At 48.0% G+C, this 17,061-nt stretch overlaps 1 protein-coding gene across 1 annotated transcript; it reads left to right on the top strand.

Moving 5' to 3' along the window:
* The first annotated feature begins 11,563 nt into the window (after positions 1-11,563).
* On the top strand, positions 11,564-13,907 carry RAP2B (RAP2B, member of RAS oncogene family). The gene has a single exon (XM_029616711.1). It carries the CDS (start codon positions 11,955-11,957, stop codon positions 12,504-12,506), a length of 552 nt encoding a protein of 183 aa, XP_029472571.1. The 5' UTR covers positions 11,564-11,954; the 3' UTR covers positions 12,507-13,907.
* Positions 13,908-17,061: the final 3,154 nt, after the last annotated feature.

Genomic DNA, 17,061 nt, shown 5'->3' on the forward strand with positions numbered 1-17,061 from the left:
ACCATGTCGTAGTTTCTTTGCATATCTTCAAGTGAGGCATTTTCTACAGACCTGGGCAGAGGGTACTCTTCCTACCCCTCATCAAGCCTCATTGCAATCATTCTTCTCACTCTCATTGAAGGATGTGACTTGCTCCATTATGCTGAAAAAGTTATTGCCTCTGAACACTTCAGAGCATCTTGCTCATTTGGCTAAGGCCTGGACTCAGGACCTTCAGTGTCAGCTTTCTACACTGCAACTTGCAGATTGTTTTAAATCCGTAGCCAGCTATACAGAAAACATACAACTATGGGAAACCCAATATAAACTGTTACAGAGAATTTATGTTGCTCCAGTTCAAGCCTACCAATGGCACCTAGCTACGTCTGTGGCTTGTGTAAAATGTGGTCATAATCCGGCCACTTTCAGGCATAATTTATGGAACTGTAGCCTGATTCGGCAATTTTGGGTGCATATATTGACATATCTGGGCCACCTTCTGGCACAAGTGATACCGATGGACCCGACGCTTTGCTTGCTGCAAGTTCTGCGGGACACGCTGCCAGGGTCCCAGAATCGAGCATGGCGCCTCTTTTTGTGCAAAGCCTTGCTACTAGCCAAACAGTCTATTCTGAAGCAGTGGATAACTAAGTACTCTCCGTCTATGACGCAATGGAGGTTGAAACTTCATCAATTGGCGATCTATGAGAAGCTTTCAGCCAAGTCCTTTTTGTCGGCGAAGAAATATGACTTTTTTCTAGAAATTTGGAACCCGTACCTAATGTCTCTTAATCCCAGAGCGAGAAGCAAGATCTTGGACGTAACCAATTGAGGATTCAGAGTCACTAGTTCATCTATAGTGTGCACCTTGTTAATCAATAAGAACGCTTTGATTGCTCAGCAAAGACTCATTGTTCTGGCGTATCGTAGATAGCGCATGGGGGGGGGGGGGACGACTGGGATAGGGGGGGGGGAGCGGGGGGGGAAACAGCTAGTCAATTTTTTTGTCACCCAAGTTCTTATCTATGTTTAGGGGATCTGAGCTTCCAGATACATATTTACTTTGTGTGTATTGGGCCTACGTTTCTGCACATCCTGCAGTGGTAGTAGACGCTATTTTATGAAAAAGTTAATAAAGTTTAAAAAAAAAAAAGATTGGATAAGTTCTTGGATGAGAAGTCCATTACCTGCTATTAATTAAGTTGACTTAGAAATTAGCCACTGCTATTACTAGCAACGGTAACATGGTATAGACTTAGGGGTAGATTTTAAAAGAAGCGCGATCAGCCTACTTTTGCTTGCGCATCAGACTCAAGCAAAAGTACGCTGGATTTTAGTAGATACGCGCGCAGCCGCGCGTATCCACTAAAATCCTGGATCGGCGCGCGCAAGGCTATCGATTTTGTATAGCCTGCGCGCGCCGAGCCGCGCTGCCTCCCCCCGTTCCCTCCAAGGCCGCTCCGAAATCGGAGCGGCCTCGGAGGGAACTTTCCTTTGCCCTCCCCTCACCTTACCCTCCCTTCCCCTACCTAACCCACCCACCCGGCCCTGTCTACACCCCCCCCTTACCTTTGTCGGGGGATTTACGCCTCCCGGAGGGAGACGTAAATCCCCGCGCGCCAGCGGGCCTGCTGCGCGCCGGGCCGCGACCTGGGGGCGGGTACGGAGGGCGCGGCCACGCCCCGGGCCGTAGCCACGCCCCGTACCCGCCCCCAAAACGCTGTCGACACGCCCCCGCAACGCCGCACGCTCCGGCCCCGCCCCCCGACACGCCCCCCCTCCGAGAACCCCGGGACGTACGCGAGTCCCGGGGCTCTGCGCGCGCCGGGAGGCCTATGTAAAATAGGCTTCCCGGCGCGCAGGGCCCTGCTCGCGTAAATCCGCCCGGTTTTGGGCGGATTTACGCGAGCAGGGCTCTGAAAATCCGCCCCTTAGTTTTTGGGTGCTTGCCAGGTTCTTATGGCCTGGATTGGCCACTGTTGGAAACAGGATGCTGGGCTTGATGGATCCTTGGTCTGACCCAGTATGGCATGTTCTTATGTTCTTAATAACGGCCCTTTCCCTGTTCAGCTGGAGGGACTGGTATGATGGCTCCTAGACTCTGGAGGCACTCCAGGGCCTGGCGAATGACCAACACCTTTGCTGGGAAACCGCAAGGGGACACCAGAAAAAGGCTTTGAAGCAGGCGAGCAAATTCTAATGCATAGCCGTGTTCTATCACACTGAGAACCCACCGGTCTGATGTGTTATGGGCCCACTCCTGGAGAAAAAGAGAAAGCCGACACCCTATCACCGGATGCATGGAGTGGGCTGACCTCGATTCAGTGAGTGGACTTGACCCCTGCAGTGCCCTGTCTGGCTCCGTCCCGGGGTGTGCGCCATCCATGGTAAGTTGGGGCCCAAGACTGGAACCTCACCGAGGTTTGCCTGTTGCCCGCATTCTGATTCCTGCTCTGACGAAAATGCCTTTGCCCACAAAAGCGAGAGCGGTTGGGGAAGAAGGCCCTCTGGCCGTTCGACCTATCCTCTGGCAGCTTGTGGACATTATTTTGCCCAAATTCTTGATCAGCTGCTCCAGGTCTTCTCCAAATAGGAGTCTGCCCTGAAAAGGAAAAGCCCCTAATTGAGCCTTAGAAGCTACGTCCGTAGACCAATTCTGTAGCCACAGGAATCTCCGGGCTGAGACTGCAGAGACCATAGTTCGCGAGGCTCTCTGGTATAGTAACGCTGAGACTTCCCCGAGAAGCGGGGAAGCATAGAGACAGGATCTCTGGAGTGGTAACCCTGAGGCTACCCCGAGGAGCAGGGAAGCGTAGAGACAGGAACTCCGGTGTGGTAACGCTAAGGCTAACCCGAGGAGCGGGGAAGTGTGGAGACAGGATCTCTGGGGTGGTAGCGCTGAGGCTATGCTGAGGAGCGGAGCAGCACAGGACAAGTCCTGGAAGGGAAGCGCAGAGCAGGCCCCCGAGGAGCGGGTACCCAGAGCCAGAGTCCAAGGTTAGCCAAAGGAGGTGCTTAAATATCTCAGACTTGTGATGTCATCAGCCAGGGACACTTATGGAGTTCCTGCCATAGGGCTTTTAAAGGGAGGCCCAGTGGCACGCGCGCGCACCTAGGGAGGACAAGAGTCGGAGAGTAGGTCACAAAATCCATGAGGAATGCGGCAGTAGCGGTAAGCCACAGCTGCGAGCTTACCAGGAGTGGATAGCAGGGCATGAATGACGTGAGTTGGGTCAGCCGCGGCCGTCCGCGGTTGACAGCCATAAAAGTAATTTTCCAATTTGCGATCCTGCAAATCTTTCAAAGCAGCTGCCCCCGCTACCACGCGTGCACCTAGGGAGGACAAGAGTCAGAGAGTAGGTCACAAAATCCATGAGGAACGCGACGGTAGCGGTAAGCCACAGCTGCGAGCTTACCAGGAGTGGAGAGCAGGGCATGAATGACGTAAGTTGGGTCAGCCGCGGCCGACAGCCATAACAGTAATCTTCCAATTTGCGATCCTGCAAATCTTTCAAAGCAGCTGCCCCCACTACCGGAATAGTCATCCTCTTAGTCACTGCGGAGACTGATGCGTCCACTTTGGGACTCCGCAGCAGTTCCAACATGTCCTCAGGCAAGGGATACAACTTATTCATAGCCCAGCTAAACTTGAGGCCTGTTTCTGGGGAATTCCACTCCCGTAGAATCATCTGCTTCAACATGTCATGCATAGGAAAGGATCGCACAGGACCGCGAAAACCCTCCAAGACCAGATCCACCGTGATCGGGCTTGAATCACCAGGAGAGTCCACAATACCCAGTTTGACCAAGACGTGGGGAATCAAGGGCGCCAGCTCATCTTCCTGAAATAAGCGGACCACCTTTGGGTCGTCGCCCTCCACTGGAGGGACCTGGTCAGAAGTGGTGCCAATGTCAGAGTCATCCACAGGAGGGAGGGGGGCCACCGGCCCTTCCCCTTGGTCCGAGTCGTCGGAAGAGAGTTCTCTGGGAGCAGGCAGCAGCCCCGGGCCCTGTACACGATGAATCCACAACGCCACCGGCGTCTCTTTCCCTTCTAGGGATCTTGCACAGTGGGCCACTAGGCTCCTGTAGCGGAGAAGGTCCCCTCTTTTCACCGGCACTAGCCAGGAAGGCCTGATACATTAATAAAATAAACTGTGGAGAAAACAACGGGGGCCCTGCAGAAGTACCCTCTAAAGGGTCAAGATCTGCATCAGGGTAGCCCCCAGCGGCTCCCTGGGCCACCCCTGACTGGTATCAGCCAGTGAGAGGGCCGGGAGGAGATCCCCCTCCCCCCAATGCTCTATTCTCCATGGCGCGAAAAGTGCCCAAAATGGCCACCGTTCCCGCACTGAGGGGGTCACCCGGAGTCTCTAAGACAGCGAGCAGCCTCCTGGCGCTGCACTGCTGCAACTCAACTGCCGCGGCCCTACCAGAGATCTCCTCCTCACTGGGGAGGCACCAACTACAAACCCCCGAGGAAACGCGGCTGGAGAGCCGATTGCCGCAGCGGGAACAACAGCCCGTTCGCGGCATGCCTGAGTGGAGAAGAAAATGCCACGAGGCAGCTGTTGGCCAGCCCGATAAAAATTAGTAAGCTAAAAATAACCCCTAGCTCCCTGCTTCAGGGAATCCCCTGTCCTACCTGCTGCTGAAGGGAAGCCGAAGAATACCAGCTGCCTGCACCGTTTACTTTTTTTTTTTTTTTTAATAACTTTAACAATTCAATTAAAAAAAAAATAGGAATACTTACCTGAAGAGTCTGTAAGGCAGTGGAAGAGGGGAGGGAGCTGGACCACCAGCTATCACCCTGCCGGCTGACTCAGGACAAAGATCGGGGTCCCCAACCTCTGCTCGTCCAAGACACCTACAACTAGGGAAGATGGTCCCACCAGGACCTCACAAACCCCTTGGGAGACTCCAAGATAGGATCAAATCCCTTTTTTTTTTTTTTTTTGCTTGGATCACAACCGCAGGTTTTGCACCACCTCCATCTGCTGGAGACAGAGAAATACTGAGGAGCAGCAGGTGGCTCATCAAGTTAAGAGAGGGCGCTCTCAAAGTTTTTCTCTGTCTCCATCTGCTGGAAGGGAGGCAAAACCCAGCAGTCTGGACTGATCCGGTTACGTACAAGGAACAGTGCTTTACCCACAAAAATGGGTTTTTAGAAAAGTGCCCGCCCGCTATTTGGGTAAACTTGCGCACATATGTCCTGTATGCATGCACATGTACTGCAGTGAGCAGAGGCGTTCTGGGGGGGAGGGGGTGGCAGCAGGCTCAGAGGAGGTGTTTGCACTTCATTTTTCTTGACAAAACTACCTGTGCAAATTAGCGGTGCATAGGTAGTTTTTCTGAGATAATTTTCTAAGACAAAGTATGTGCATGCTTTCTCTGAAAATCTGTGTAGTCCGAAAGCAAAAAATACCCTCAGACTTTCAACTAATATAGGTAGTACTAAAATTACTCCATAAATATGCTAAAAACTGCATGTTCGCAAATGTGAGATTGTTAGCTAATAGAGATGTGAATCGGTACCGGACTCATTTCCGGTAGCGGTTTCGTAGAATTGCGGGAAATCTGCATTTCTCAGGGTTCTGAACGCTTTTTTTTTTTGGCTGTCCTGAGCCGGGAAAAAAAAAAAAATCGAATTATTTAGAATCCTGCACCCTCCCGATATCCCCAAAACTTTTCTAAAGTACCTGGTGGTCCAGCAGGGGTCCTGGGAGCGATCTCCCGCTCTCGGGCCATCGGCTGCCAGTAAACAAAATGGTGCCGATGGCCCTTTGCCCTTACCATGTGACAGGGGCTATCGGTGCCATTGCCGGCCCCTGCCACATGGTAGGAACCCCTGTCACATGGTAGGCCAGCCCCTGTCACATGGTAGGCCGGCCCCTGTCACATGGTAGGAGCAATGGACGGCTGGCGCCATCTTAACAAATGGCGCCATTTTGATTAGTGGCAGCCGACGGCCCAAGAGCGGGAGATCGCTCCCAGGACCCCCGCTGGACCACCAGGTACTTTAGAAAAGTTTTTGGGGGGTCGGGAGGGTGGGGGATTCTAAATAATTCAATTTAAAGGGTCAGGGTTGGTTTGAGGGTTGTTTTTCTGTGTGCCCTTTCTTCCCGCCCTCCCTCCCCAAACGATAAGAAAACCATATGAAAATTTTGTGGGGTTTCCCTATCGTTTTCGGGGACACCCCCCCCCCCCCCCCACCGATAACTGACAGATGAGAAAATATTGTACGATATTTTCATCTGTCAGAAAAACGATTCACATCCCTATTAGCTAATGCACACAAAAGATTCATTGATAAATGAGAAAAGTATTGCTGTACAATTTGCATAATGTATTGTACATACTTGCCAGATAATTTTGTGTTTTCTCCTGCCCCATAACACACACAAAAAAATAGTGGCTTTATTGCTCTTTAGTACATTGGTCTCTATATTTAAGAGTTCTTGCACCTAATTGTAGGAAACCTTTGGTTTCCCTAAGTAAAAGAAATGTACCAATTGATTGGGAAGGTTCTGTATAGAAATTAGTGAGTGAGATTTGGGTTTTGCTCCACCATTTGGGAACAAGTAAATAGTCTGTCCTAGCTATCATCCCAAAGCACCATCTATCCTGGTGGATTTTTAATTTGGAACTTGAGTTAGCAGGTTGTGGATTTTTAATCTTTCAAGGAAGCAGGAGCTCTCTGTCTCTTGTCTTTCAATTTTGTACTAAGTTATGGGAAAGGAGTAAGGAAGTCTTTCCATTTAGGGCTCAGCCATTGACTTGTCTATCCAGCCTTTAAGCTTTAAACTCTTTTAAGCCAATTTTTGAGACTTCCCTGTGAGAGCTGGTCCCCCTTTTTGCAGAGGTTTGGGGCGTCTCTGCATTCAACGCTGAATGTGGCATAAGGAAGACCTGCAGTATGCTATCTCTCCTTCAGAGGACAGACCTAAAGTGATCTGAGGCAGAGGAATTATATTTTTAATTAACTGTCTTTTGGACTGTCTCATCTGATTGTAGGCAAGGAAGTTTTATTTCACCCTTCCTGCTTCTTGCTTGATTTTTCCCCTAGAAGGTGCACAATGGTGGGGGGAGGTACATTTATCCTTCCCTTGGAAGTCCCATCCTGGGTGATGCCTAATGTGTATCTCCAGTGGCAGCCCCTTCCTTCACAGTGCTCAACAGGAGAAGTACATCTGTCCCTCTTGGGGTAGACTGTCCCTGCATGGCACACATCGAATGGCAGTGCATTTGTCTCTCCGGGGGCAGTCCTTCCCTGGACTGCACACTGTGAAGGAACTCCGAATGTCCCTCCCTAGGCAAATACCATCATGGTGGCGGTTGGGGGTGGCATGCTAGACCCCCCTCACAATCAGCTGGGGTGGAGATGTTCCCTCCCTGAGCAGCACCTTGTTGTGGGGGCTGAGGTGACGTATGACCCCAAAGGAAGGCTCCTGTAAAGTGGCATAACGCATGGAGCTGGAGTTGTGGATACTTGTGTAATTGTCATTAAGAACCTAAGAACATAAGAAAATGCCATACTGGGTCAGACCAAGGGTTCATCAAGCCCAGCATCCTGGTTCCAACAGTGGCCAATCCAGGCCATAAGAACCTGGCAAGTACCCAAAAACTAAGTCTGTTCCATGTTACCATTGCTAATGGCAGTGCCTATTCTCTAAGTGAACTTAATAGCAGGTAATGGACTTCTCCTCCAAGGACTTATCCAATCCTTTTTTAAACACAGCTATACTAACTGCACTAACCACATCCTCTGGCAACAAATTCCAGAGTTTTGTTGTGCGTTGAGTAAAAAAGAACTTTCTCCGATTAGTTTTAAATGTGCCCCATGCTAACTTCATGGAGTGCCCCTTAGTCTTTCTACCAACCGCCATTCGATGTGTGCCATCCAGGGACAGTCTGCCCCAAGAGGGACAGATGTAATTCTCCTGTTGATGTGACTCGGTTATTTTCACTTTCGAATAATAGAAGGACTAGGGGGCATTCCATGAAGTTAGCAAGTAGCACATTTAAGACTAATCGGAGAAAATTCTTTTTCACTCAACGTACAATAAAGCTCTGGAATTTGTTGCCAGAGGATGTGGTTAGTGCAGTTAGTGTAGCTGGGTTCAAAAAAGGTTTGGATAAGTTCTTGGAGGAGAAGTCCATTAATGGCTATTAATCAATTTTACTTAGGGAATAGCCACTGCTATTAATTGCATCAGTAGCATGGGATCTTCTTAGTGTTTGGGTAATTGCCAGGTTCTTGTGGCAATTACCCAAACATTACCCAAGGGTCCATCAAGCCCAGCATCCTGAACAGGATGCTGGGCTTGATGGACCCTTGGTCTGACCCAGCATGGCAATTTCTTATGTTCTTATGTACTATCCGAAAGAGTAAATAACCGATTCACATTGGTTGGGCTCCTTCTGGCAGTGGGGTTACATAACATTGTAGAATGATATTGGTGTTGCTGGTAGGTTCAATAGAAAATGTTGTACCACCTGGAGTTGAAAAAACACCCCCAAATTCTTTGGCCCTGGTTTTCATGGGCTTGGACACTTTTATCAGCAGGTTGGCCATAGTATTTGTGGTATACGAAAACCAGCCAGTTAGTTTAGTGGTACTACTGCTATGGATGGCGTGTAAGTAATAAAATAAAAAAATCTAGGCTAGTCAGAGAGGTTTTAAGGGTTGATGCTAACAAGGTAAAAGGAAGGCTATTTAACTAGGGCGGTTAGGAAGCCCTTTACCTGGGAGAAGTGGGAACAAACTGGGAAAACTGGTAATTGCATTGGTGCGTGTCTACTAAAATCCCTCCACTTATGTGGCAGAGGCAGCATTTGCACGCACATGTTGTTGTGACTCCGGTCGCGACCGGACCCTTACCTGCTCCCGGCGAGGAAGACGCCGACGGGACCGCGGGTTCCCCGAGCCAGCTCAGGCCTACACCGCAGCGTCCCCACGAGGACGCCGCCGAACGCCATGGTAGCCCCGCCCCTTAGGCTCGCGCGTGCGCAGAGGGAACCCTTTTAAAGGGCCTCTGGCGCGAAGAGCCAGGCCGGCCTCCTCACTGACGTCAGACACCGAGGGAGATTTAAACTCGGCGTCTGACCCCAGCTCCTCGCCTTGCAACGCGGTCGACTCCTCGGAGAGAAGAGTTGCTGTTCCTGCCTGAACCTGCATGCCTGATCCTGCCTGCCTGATCCTGCCTGCCTGATCCTGTCTTCCTGACCCTGCCTGCCTGATCCGACTGCCTTGATCCTGGTCCGTCTCATCGTTCACGTCTTCAGCTGCCTGCCTCGATCCTGGTCCGTCTCATCATTCACGTCTTCAGCCGCCTGCCTCGATCCTGGTCTGTCTCATCGTTCACGTCTCTAGCCGCTCTCCTAAGTCCCAGTGGCCCGGGTCCCTACGGGCTCCTCCTGGGGGGACCGCGGGCTTCCAGGGCGAAGCCACCTAAGTCCCAGCGGTCTGGGCCTCCACAGGATTTGCCTGGAGGGGTCACGGACTTCCAGGTTGAAGACCGTCGACCTTCTGCAGCGGCCTGCCTTCCGACCTGCTCCATCTGCGGGGAACCCCTTCTCCGCCAGTTGGACCAAGGATCCACTTCCGGACTCATAACACGTGTCCATATAAAATTATGCGCACACGTATGTAAATGCAGCCTATTTTATACCATGAGCGCATATACACACACGTTATGTTATAAAATGGCAATACGTACGTGTGCCTGTGCAGCTGTTTAAAATTTACCAACCCTGTGAGCAGATCTTGGGAGAAAGCAATAGGGATGTGAATCGTTTTAGGACGATTAAAATTATCGTCCGATAATTTTAATATCGTCTTAAACCGTTATGGAACACAATACAATAGAGATTCTAACGATTTATCGTTATAAATCGTTAGAATCGTGAGCCGGCACACTAAAACCCCCTAAAACCCACCCCCGACCCTTTAAATTAAATCCCCCACCCTCCCGAACCCCCCCCCAAATGACTTAAATAACCTGCGGGTCCAGCAGCGGTCCGGAACGGCAGCGGTCCGGAACGGGCTCCTGCTCCTGAATCTTGTTGTCTTCAGCCGGCGCCATTTTCCAAAATGGCGCCGAAAAATGGCGGCGGCCATAGACGAACACGATTGGACGGCAGGAGGTCCTTCCGGACCCCCGCTGGACTTTTGGCAAGTCTCGTGGGGGTCAGGAGGCCCCCCACAAGCTGGCCAAAAGTTCCTGGAGGTCCAGCGGGGGTCAGGGAGCGATTTCCCGCCGCGAATCGTTTTCGTACGGAAAATGGCGCCGGCAGGAGATCGACTGCAGGAGGTTGTTCAGCGAGGCGCCGGAACCCTCGCTGAACGACCTCCTGCAGTCGATCTCCTGCCGGCGCCATTTTCCGTACGAAAACGATTCGCGGCGGGAAATCGCTCCCTGACCCCCGCTGGACCTCCAGGAACTTTTGGCCAGCTTGTGGAGGGCCTCCTGACCCCCACGAGACTTGCCAAAAGTCCAGCGGGGGTCCGGAAGGACCTCCTGCCGTCCAATCGTGTTCGTCTATGGCCGCCGCCATTTTTCGGCGCCATTTTGGAAAATGGCGCCGGCTGAAGACAACAAGATTCAGGAGCAGGAGCCCGTTCCGGACCGCTGCCGTTCCGGACCGCCGCTGGACCTGCAGGTTATTTAAGTCATTTGGGGGGGGTTCGGGAGGGTGGGGGATTTAATTTAAAGGGTCGGGGGTGGGTTTTAGGGGGTTTTAATGTGCCGGTTTTGCGATTTTTCGATTTTTCACGATTTTTCACGATTTTTCACGATATTTTACCCCCCCAAACGGCAACAATACGATTCCCTCCCCCTCCCAGCCGAAATCGATCGTTAAGACGATCGAGGACACGATTCACATCCCTAGAAAGCAATAGGAAGGGCAGGGAGAGTGAGTGAGAAGGAGGGGCAAAGATGGGCTAAGGAGTTAGCCTAGCTATTTGGGACAGGAAAACAAGGAAAGCTTAAAGCAAGGTGATGGCAGAAAAATAGGGCAAACTGAGCTCCTCTCCCTCTTCTTGGCCATCTCTGGGCAAATCAGATTTGGTGTCAAAATATCTTTTAAAACCCATACATTACAAAATCTACAGTTTTGATCAGCATGAATATGTAAGGCAAGCTGACTAAGCAATTTAACTGTGCAAAACTAGCAAGAAAAAGGAATCTTCCTCAAAAGCAATAATTAACAGGAAGTTAACTTGTATTATTCTGCAACCTGCCTGCAACGTCTCTTTAAAGAACCTCAGGCAAAACTGCCCTATGGAGAAGTAAAAGGAACTGCAAGTCACTTCCTGCTTTACTCAGGCTCTTCGTCAAGTATGACCACAAAATAAAAAAAAAGAAACAGCAACAAAACTATCAGCACCAACCTCTAGCTGCCTACAAATGACTAGTTAAAGCAGCCCGGGGAGGGAGATACGGCTCATCTGCCAATCAGCTGCGCCTTAAAAAAATAACCAATCATGCATTAGTCATGTTTAACCAAATGCACCGAGCTGGCTGTCTACCAAGCAATTCAACCAATCCGGATCAGCCTCCGGGAAGACAATCTAACGGAGCAGGAAGGGTTAGCCAATCCTGTCAGAGCAGTCGCAGGGTGCGAGTGTAATTCGAGCCAACTCCAGTGTGGGCTGCAGTTAACAGGAAGGAATGGAACGCTGCATAAGGAACTGCAGGAGCAAAACAGCACATTGCGGCTGCGGGGCTGCGATTAAATCCTATCCCACGTCTATGCCGAGGCGCAGAGCCTGCACGACCGAGGTCTGAGCTCTTGTCTTGATTTCTGTAGTTGAAATCTGTTTGGTTTTGCACTCCTCAGTTGTGCTTCCCGAGAGTATCCTGCCTAAATAAAGTGAAATTCCGTGGGACTTGCCTTTCTAGCCGGGAGAGAGCCGCAGGCGGCGGCGGTGGGAAGGAGGCAGCGAGGAGTAAGCCTGTTCGGGAGCCACCATGAGAGAATACAAAGTGGTTGTGCTCGGCTCAGGCGGAGTGGGCAAGTCCGCCTTGACTGTGCAGTTTGTCACCGGATCCTTCATCGAGAAATACGATCCAACCATAGAGGATTTCTACCGGAAGGAGATCGAAGTGGACTCCTCGCCTTCAGTGTTGGAGATCCTGGACACCGCCGGGACGGAGCAATTCGCCTCCATGCGAGATCTGTACATCAAGAATGGGCAAGGGTTTATTTTGGTTTACAGCCTGGTGAACCAGCAGAGCTTTCAGGACATCAAGCCCATGAGGGATCAGATCATTCGAGTGAAACGGTACGAGAAGGTGCCGATGATCCTGGTGGGCAACAAAGTGGATTTGGACGGAGAAAGGGAGGTCTCGTACGGGGAAGGCAAAGCCCTGGCTGATGAATGGAACTGCCCCTTCATGGAAACTTCTGCCAAACATAAAGCCTCGGTAGACGAACTCTTCGCAGAGATTGTCAGGCAAATGAACTATGCTTCCCAGCCCAACGGGGACAGTCAGTGCTGCTCGTCGTGCGTGATTCTCTGAAACTGCTAAGAGATGTACAAGGCACTACATTACATGTGAATAGGATTGGAAAAGACTTTGCACACAGTGATCCCAGCTGTGCCAGGGGTGTGTGCGCCGTCCTGAAATCTTTTGAGAAAGTGGCTTTCTGCTTGGATATCGTTACGCCGCCTCAGCCTGCTGCATTTCTGGGATGCTCAAAAACTGGTTGCAATCGGCAGCTGGAGTTTCTGTACCAGAAGCGAAGGAAAAAGGTGCGTTTGAAATCTTCAGGAACCGTGTTTTGAACCAGCCGACTGAAGTGCACAGTGGAAGGTACCAAGAAGCAGATGAAAACTCGCTGGCGGAGAGCCCTTCCCGGGGTACGTCGGAAAACAATGGAGAACACCCTCTGACTGATCCTGGGGATTTCTATGCAAAGTTGGATCGTTCCAGTGTTTCCAGTTTAAAGTATTGCACATGTGAAAGAGGACTTAATGACACTGATGCCAACGGGTGCCTGAAGTGGTCCCTGCTGATATTTGTGAAAAAAAAAATTCTTCTATTTTGTTTACCTGCTGTATTGAATGGGAGTTTGGGGAGATAGGTAGTATTTTTTTTATCAGCTGTGAAGAAAGTTACAGATCTGCACAACTTATTATTGTTCGTTTTCATTTTTTATTTTGCTGGCAATAACTGATTTTGATCACTAGCTCAATACAAAGACTTTCCTATATGTGATCCAGGGCCCACAGCAACCCTGTGTCTGTAGAGTGCCTTCAAAACTCAGCTGTTCCAGCCGGTGCCAACCTGTGAACGCCCCCACTCCACAAACTACTTAACAGTTTCCTCCCATTAATAGTACTGAATGAGCCAGGACAAAGAGTTCTTCTATTGTCCATGGAATCTTATTTCTTATTTCCAGTTGAGCCTTTTAAATGTAATTGCCATGTCTTGAAATAGTTATTTTTGCTTCATTTTTTTTTTTTATATATTTTTTGCAGGTATTTTTGGTTATGTGTTGTCCTGGCTTTCTCCAGCCAGCAAAGACAAAATATCTTAATGTCGTGATGAACCAAGAAAGTTCTAACAAGTGTCATTCTAACGCCAGACATGCTTTTAAAAATGGTCTGTTTGTTTTAAAATAATTTGAATACAATTGCCTTTAAAAAAAACAAAAAAACAACTCTGTGTCTTGTCAGTTTATGTGCCACAGAGAATAATCTGAGTTAAGGGTGTGACTGTGATTAAGATGATGGAGAAAAAGTGTTAAAGGCGTGCCAGACTGGAATTTATTCCTGCAGCATGCGTGCCTAACAATGAAGGCAGTGATAAAACAACATGCTCAGGACCAGGTCACATGCACTGAAAAGCCAAAAAAAAAAAAAAAATTAGAGCAAGCATAAGATCTGCTTCATTTGTGTTGCTATCTTCTTGGCCTTTCTGGTTTGAAGAAAACAGGAAGATCTGAGCTTGTTAAAATGGTGCAAATTATTCAATCAAGAATGGATTTGGCTCTTTTATAGATAAAAACACATTCAAGTTATAATATACCTAATTTCCGGAAGATATGATTCCATTGCTGAGTTTATCTGCCTATGTGTTGTACATTTTATCAAAATAAAGAACACACAGGCCGATACAGTACAGTTTCCTCAGATGAGTAACAGGGAAAAAAACCAAATATTTCTTTCTTGTGAAGCGCAAAACTTGATTTTAAAGCCCACGCTGCTGCTTGGTGAAGTGTGCTTCTGTGCTTGTAAGAATAAGCTTTTCGTTTTTAGATAGATTGACTTGTTTCCTGTTTCCAATCAGAAAGAAACTAGGGTTAACTCATGAGTGCCGTAACTTCCTTTAATGCTGGTACTGATTTATGTGATTTTTCAAGCTCTCACATAGGCGTGGGATGAAGTCTTTGTTACCTGCAGATGGGTTTATTTGAGGTGAGGGAAGGATCCTCATTTTCAACCTCCTGTGCTAGGCCCAGAAGTTACTAGCTACTAGCAAGGTTTTGTGCATTATGAAGTGGAGTACCAAGAATGGTTCAGACTACATTAGAAAAAAAAAAATCTGTTTTTTGACACGTTTCAGATTTCATATATCTTGCTGCTGGTTTCATTTTAAATATGGACAAGGCAGTATATTTTTAATCTACAATCTGAGACAGGGTGAGACATACCCTGACTTTGCCCTGTTCTGAGAAGCTTTTTGGAGCTTGTCATCTAGAGCAATTAAGAGCCTGGTGTACATTCTGTGTCTGTGGAAAAAATGCCAAGTGCATAGGCCCCTATCACAGCGATGAGATTAGTCATATAGTTTTGGCATAAAATGGAAGAAATGTGCTAATTTGTGAATTCTATTTAAAATGGAAATATTAGCACATCCAAATGGCATTGAGAAATATATTCATATATAACTTTCCCCATCCCCCCATGTGCATTGCTGCTGTAGTAAAAGACATTCTGAGGGGGTACCCAAAGAAATGGGGGTAGAGGGATGACCTGTTTATATGTGTTGGGAGGGGGGCTAGGGTCATCAAGAAAATTCATAAAATTTTGCTTTGATTATGAAGAGGAGAAGCATTTGATCTGGAATAAAAGTTTCATGGAAAGGGGTGGGGGAGGATGGATGCATGGAATGACTTCTCAGTGGAGGTGATGGAGGCAGAAACAGTGTGGAATTTTGGAAAGTGTGGCATAAGCACAGAGCACCCCTGGTTGTGAAGAAGGCAAAGGCAGAGATGAGCTAAGGTGTCTGGCCCTGCCCCAGGAAATAAATTGGGGCAGCTAGGCCTTATCTGCTGTTATATGGGGCACAGCTGAAGCAGGAAGGCTAGCTGTGATCCTACAAGATACCTGCTGAGCCCCTGGGTTTGGCACAAACTTCCTTTCTGAACAAAATGAGAGAAACCTTTAAGAAAATGAATGGGTCCTTTTGAGTTTCCCCAAATTGTTTCGCTTAGAAAAATGAATTCTTGGAGGATGCTATTTCTAAAAATGGCTTCTCCTTTTCAGTATTTACGCTTTGTAAATTAGGAGGCGCACTAAGGATTGCATTGTTTCTCGTTTTAAAAAAGACAAGGCCAAACGAACATTTGCTGGATGCTTAAATGCTGGCAGAATCATTTTGGAAGAACCACTACTTATTGCTGTGGCATTTCTTTAAATAAGGGGGTAATTGGACTTCCAGGGCCCGTGCAAAGGGAGATGAATGGCAGTCTGGTCCAAAGTTGTAGGCTGTGCCAGGTGTCCCCCAAGTAGGCTCCGCCAACTGATCCTGCTTCAGTGCAGCAGTGTGGCTTCCATGATGATCACTGTGCACCAAGTCCTGGTGAGATTGTGCAAGTTCTTTTCATGGTCTCAGAAGCGTGAGGGTAACCATATTTCCAATTCCTTGAAAATATCATGGTGGCACTTTTATTTCACTTGGACTGGACTGCACTCCTTTTCCATAATTGATAGAGATTGATTTGGGTGTAACTGCCTTTGGCCTGAAAGCTTGATAGAGCTGTGAAAAATTAATTATAAGTTAAAATTTAAACCAATAAAGAATTTGGGTAGAGATGATAGATTTTTAAGGTTGCAAAACCTTGCATTAGCCTTGTAAAGGTTTTATTTCTACCCAAGGATGTTGGTGCTTTATATTGAATTTATTTTAGGTCTGGCAGTGTAAACACAGTTCTTGCTGCCTATTTTCTGAAAGTAAAGAATAACCTAAGGAAAATACCTTCCATAGTTCTAGTAATAACCTGGATAGATGGGGATTATAAAACCTTGCATTTTCTGCTGGGCTACAAGACAAGTATTGTGTGTTATGGCGAAAGACAAAAGAAACTGCAGTTTGCAAATTTAGTTTTCAATCCTTCCTTCTTAAAAATTCTATATTTCTTATGTACCGTTAAGCTTAATAATAATATATTAAAATAACCTGATTGATAAATTTATAGTGGCAATAATACCAAACTCATTCTGTAGCTCAATGAACTCTGCAAATTTGCTATTTAAATTGTGTTGTGCTGCATAATCTATTGCAAATGAGTGAACAAAACCAGTTTTCAATCCCTTTGACGCTGCACTCCCCAGATTATTTAAGATCACTTATTCTATGATAAGGTTCTGGAAGCATGCAGTGTTTCACTTCTTTACTCATCCAGCATGGAGAAATGACATCTGCAAATCTGTACGAATATAGAAAGCCACCACCCTGAGCGATCCATAACTGACTCCTTTGTTGCTTGAAGTATTTCAAGCTCTCATCTCTCCACAGCCCTTTCACAGCTAATGATGGGAACAATTCTGCAATTGTCCATGCCATAGTATTGGTTGTGAAGAAAATGCACTCTTTTTGTAGGCAGGGGATGCCTTCTGTTGGTTCAACTTAAGGGTAGTCCAAGGTGATGTAGTTCATGAGCATCGGAGGCCATATAGGAACTCTGACACTTGTGCTCTTGGACACTCTCATGCAACAACTTTTATATCATTTTTACAGTGGTTCAATAAGAGGTATCATAATCACTAAAGAATCTAACTAAAAACTGTAGCTGTAGTAGGAGATACTAAATATACTTCCTCTACTCCTGAGACAGCAGGACGGAAAG

The sequence above is a fragment of the Rhinatrema bivittatum genome, chromosome 9 (genome assembly GCF_901001135.1).
Source record: "Rhinatrema bivittatum chromosome 9, aRhiBiv1.1, whole genome shotgun sequence".
In the NCBI taxonomy this organism is placed as follows: Eukaryota; Metazoa; Chordata; class Amphibia; order Gymnophiona; family Rhinatrematidae; genus Rhinatrema; species Rhinatrema bivittatum.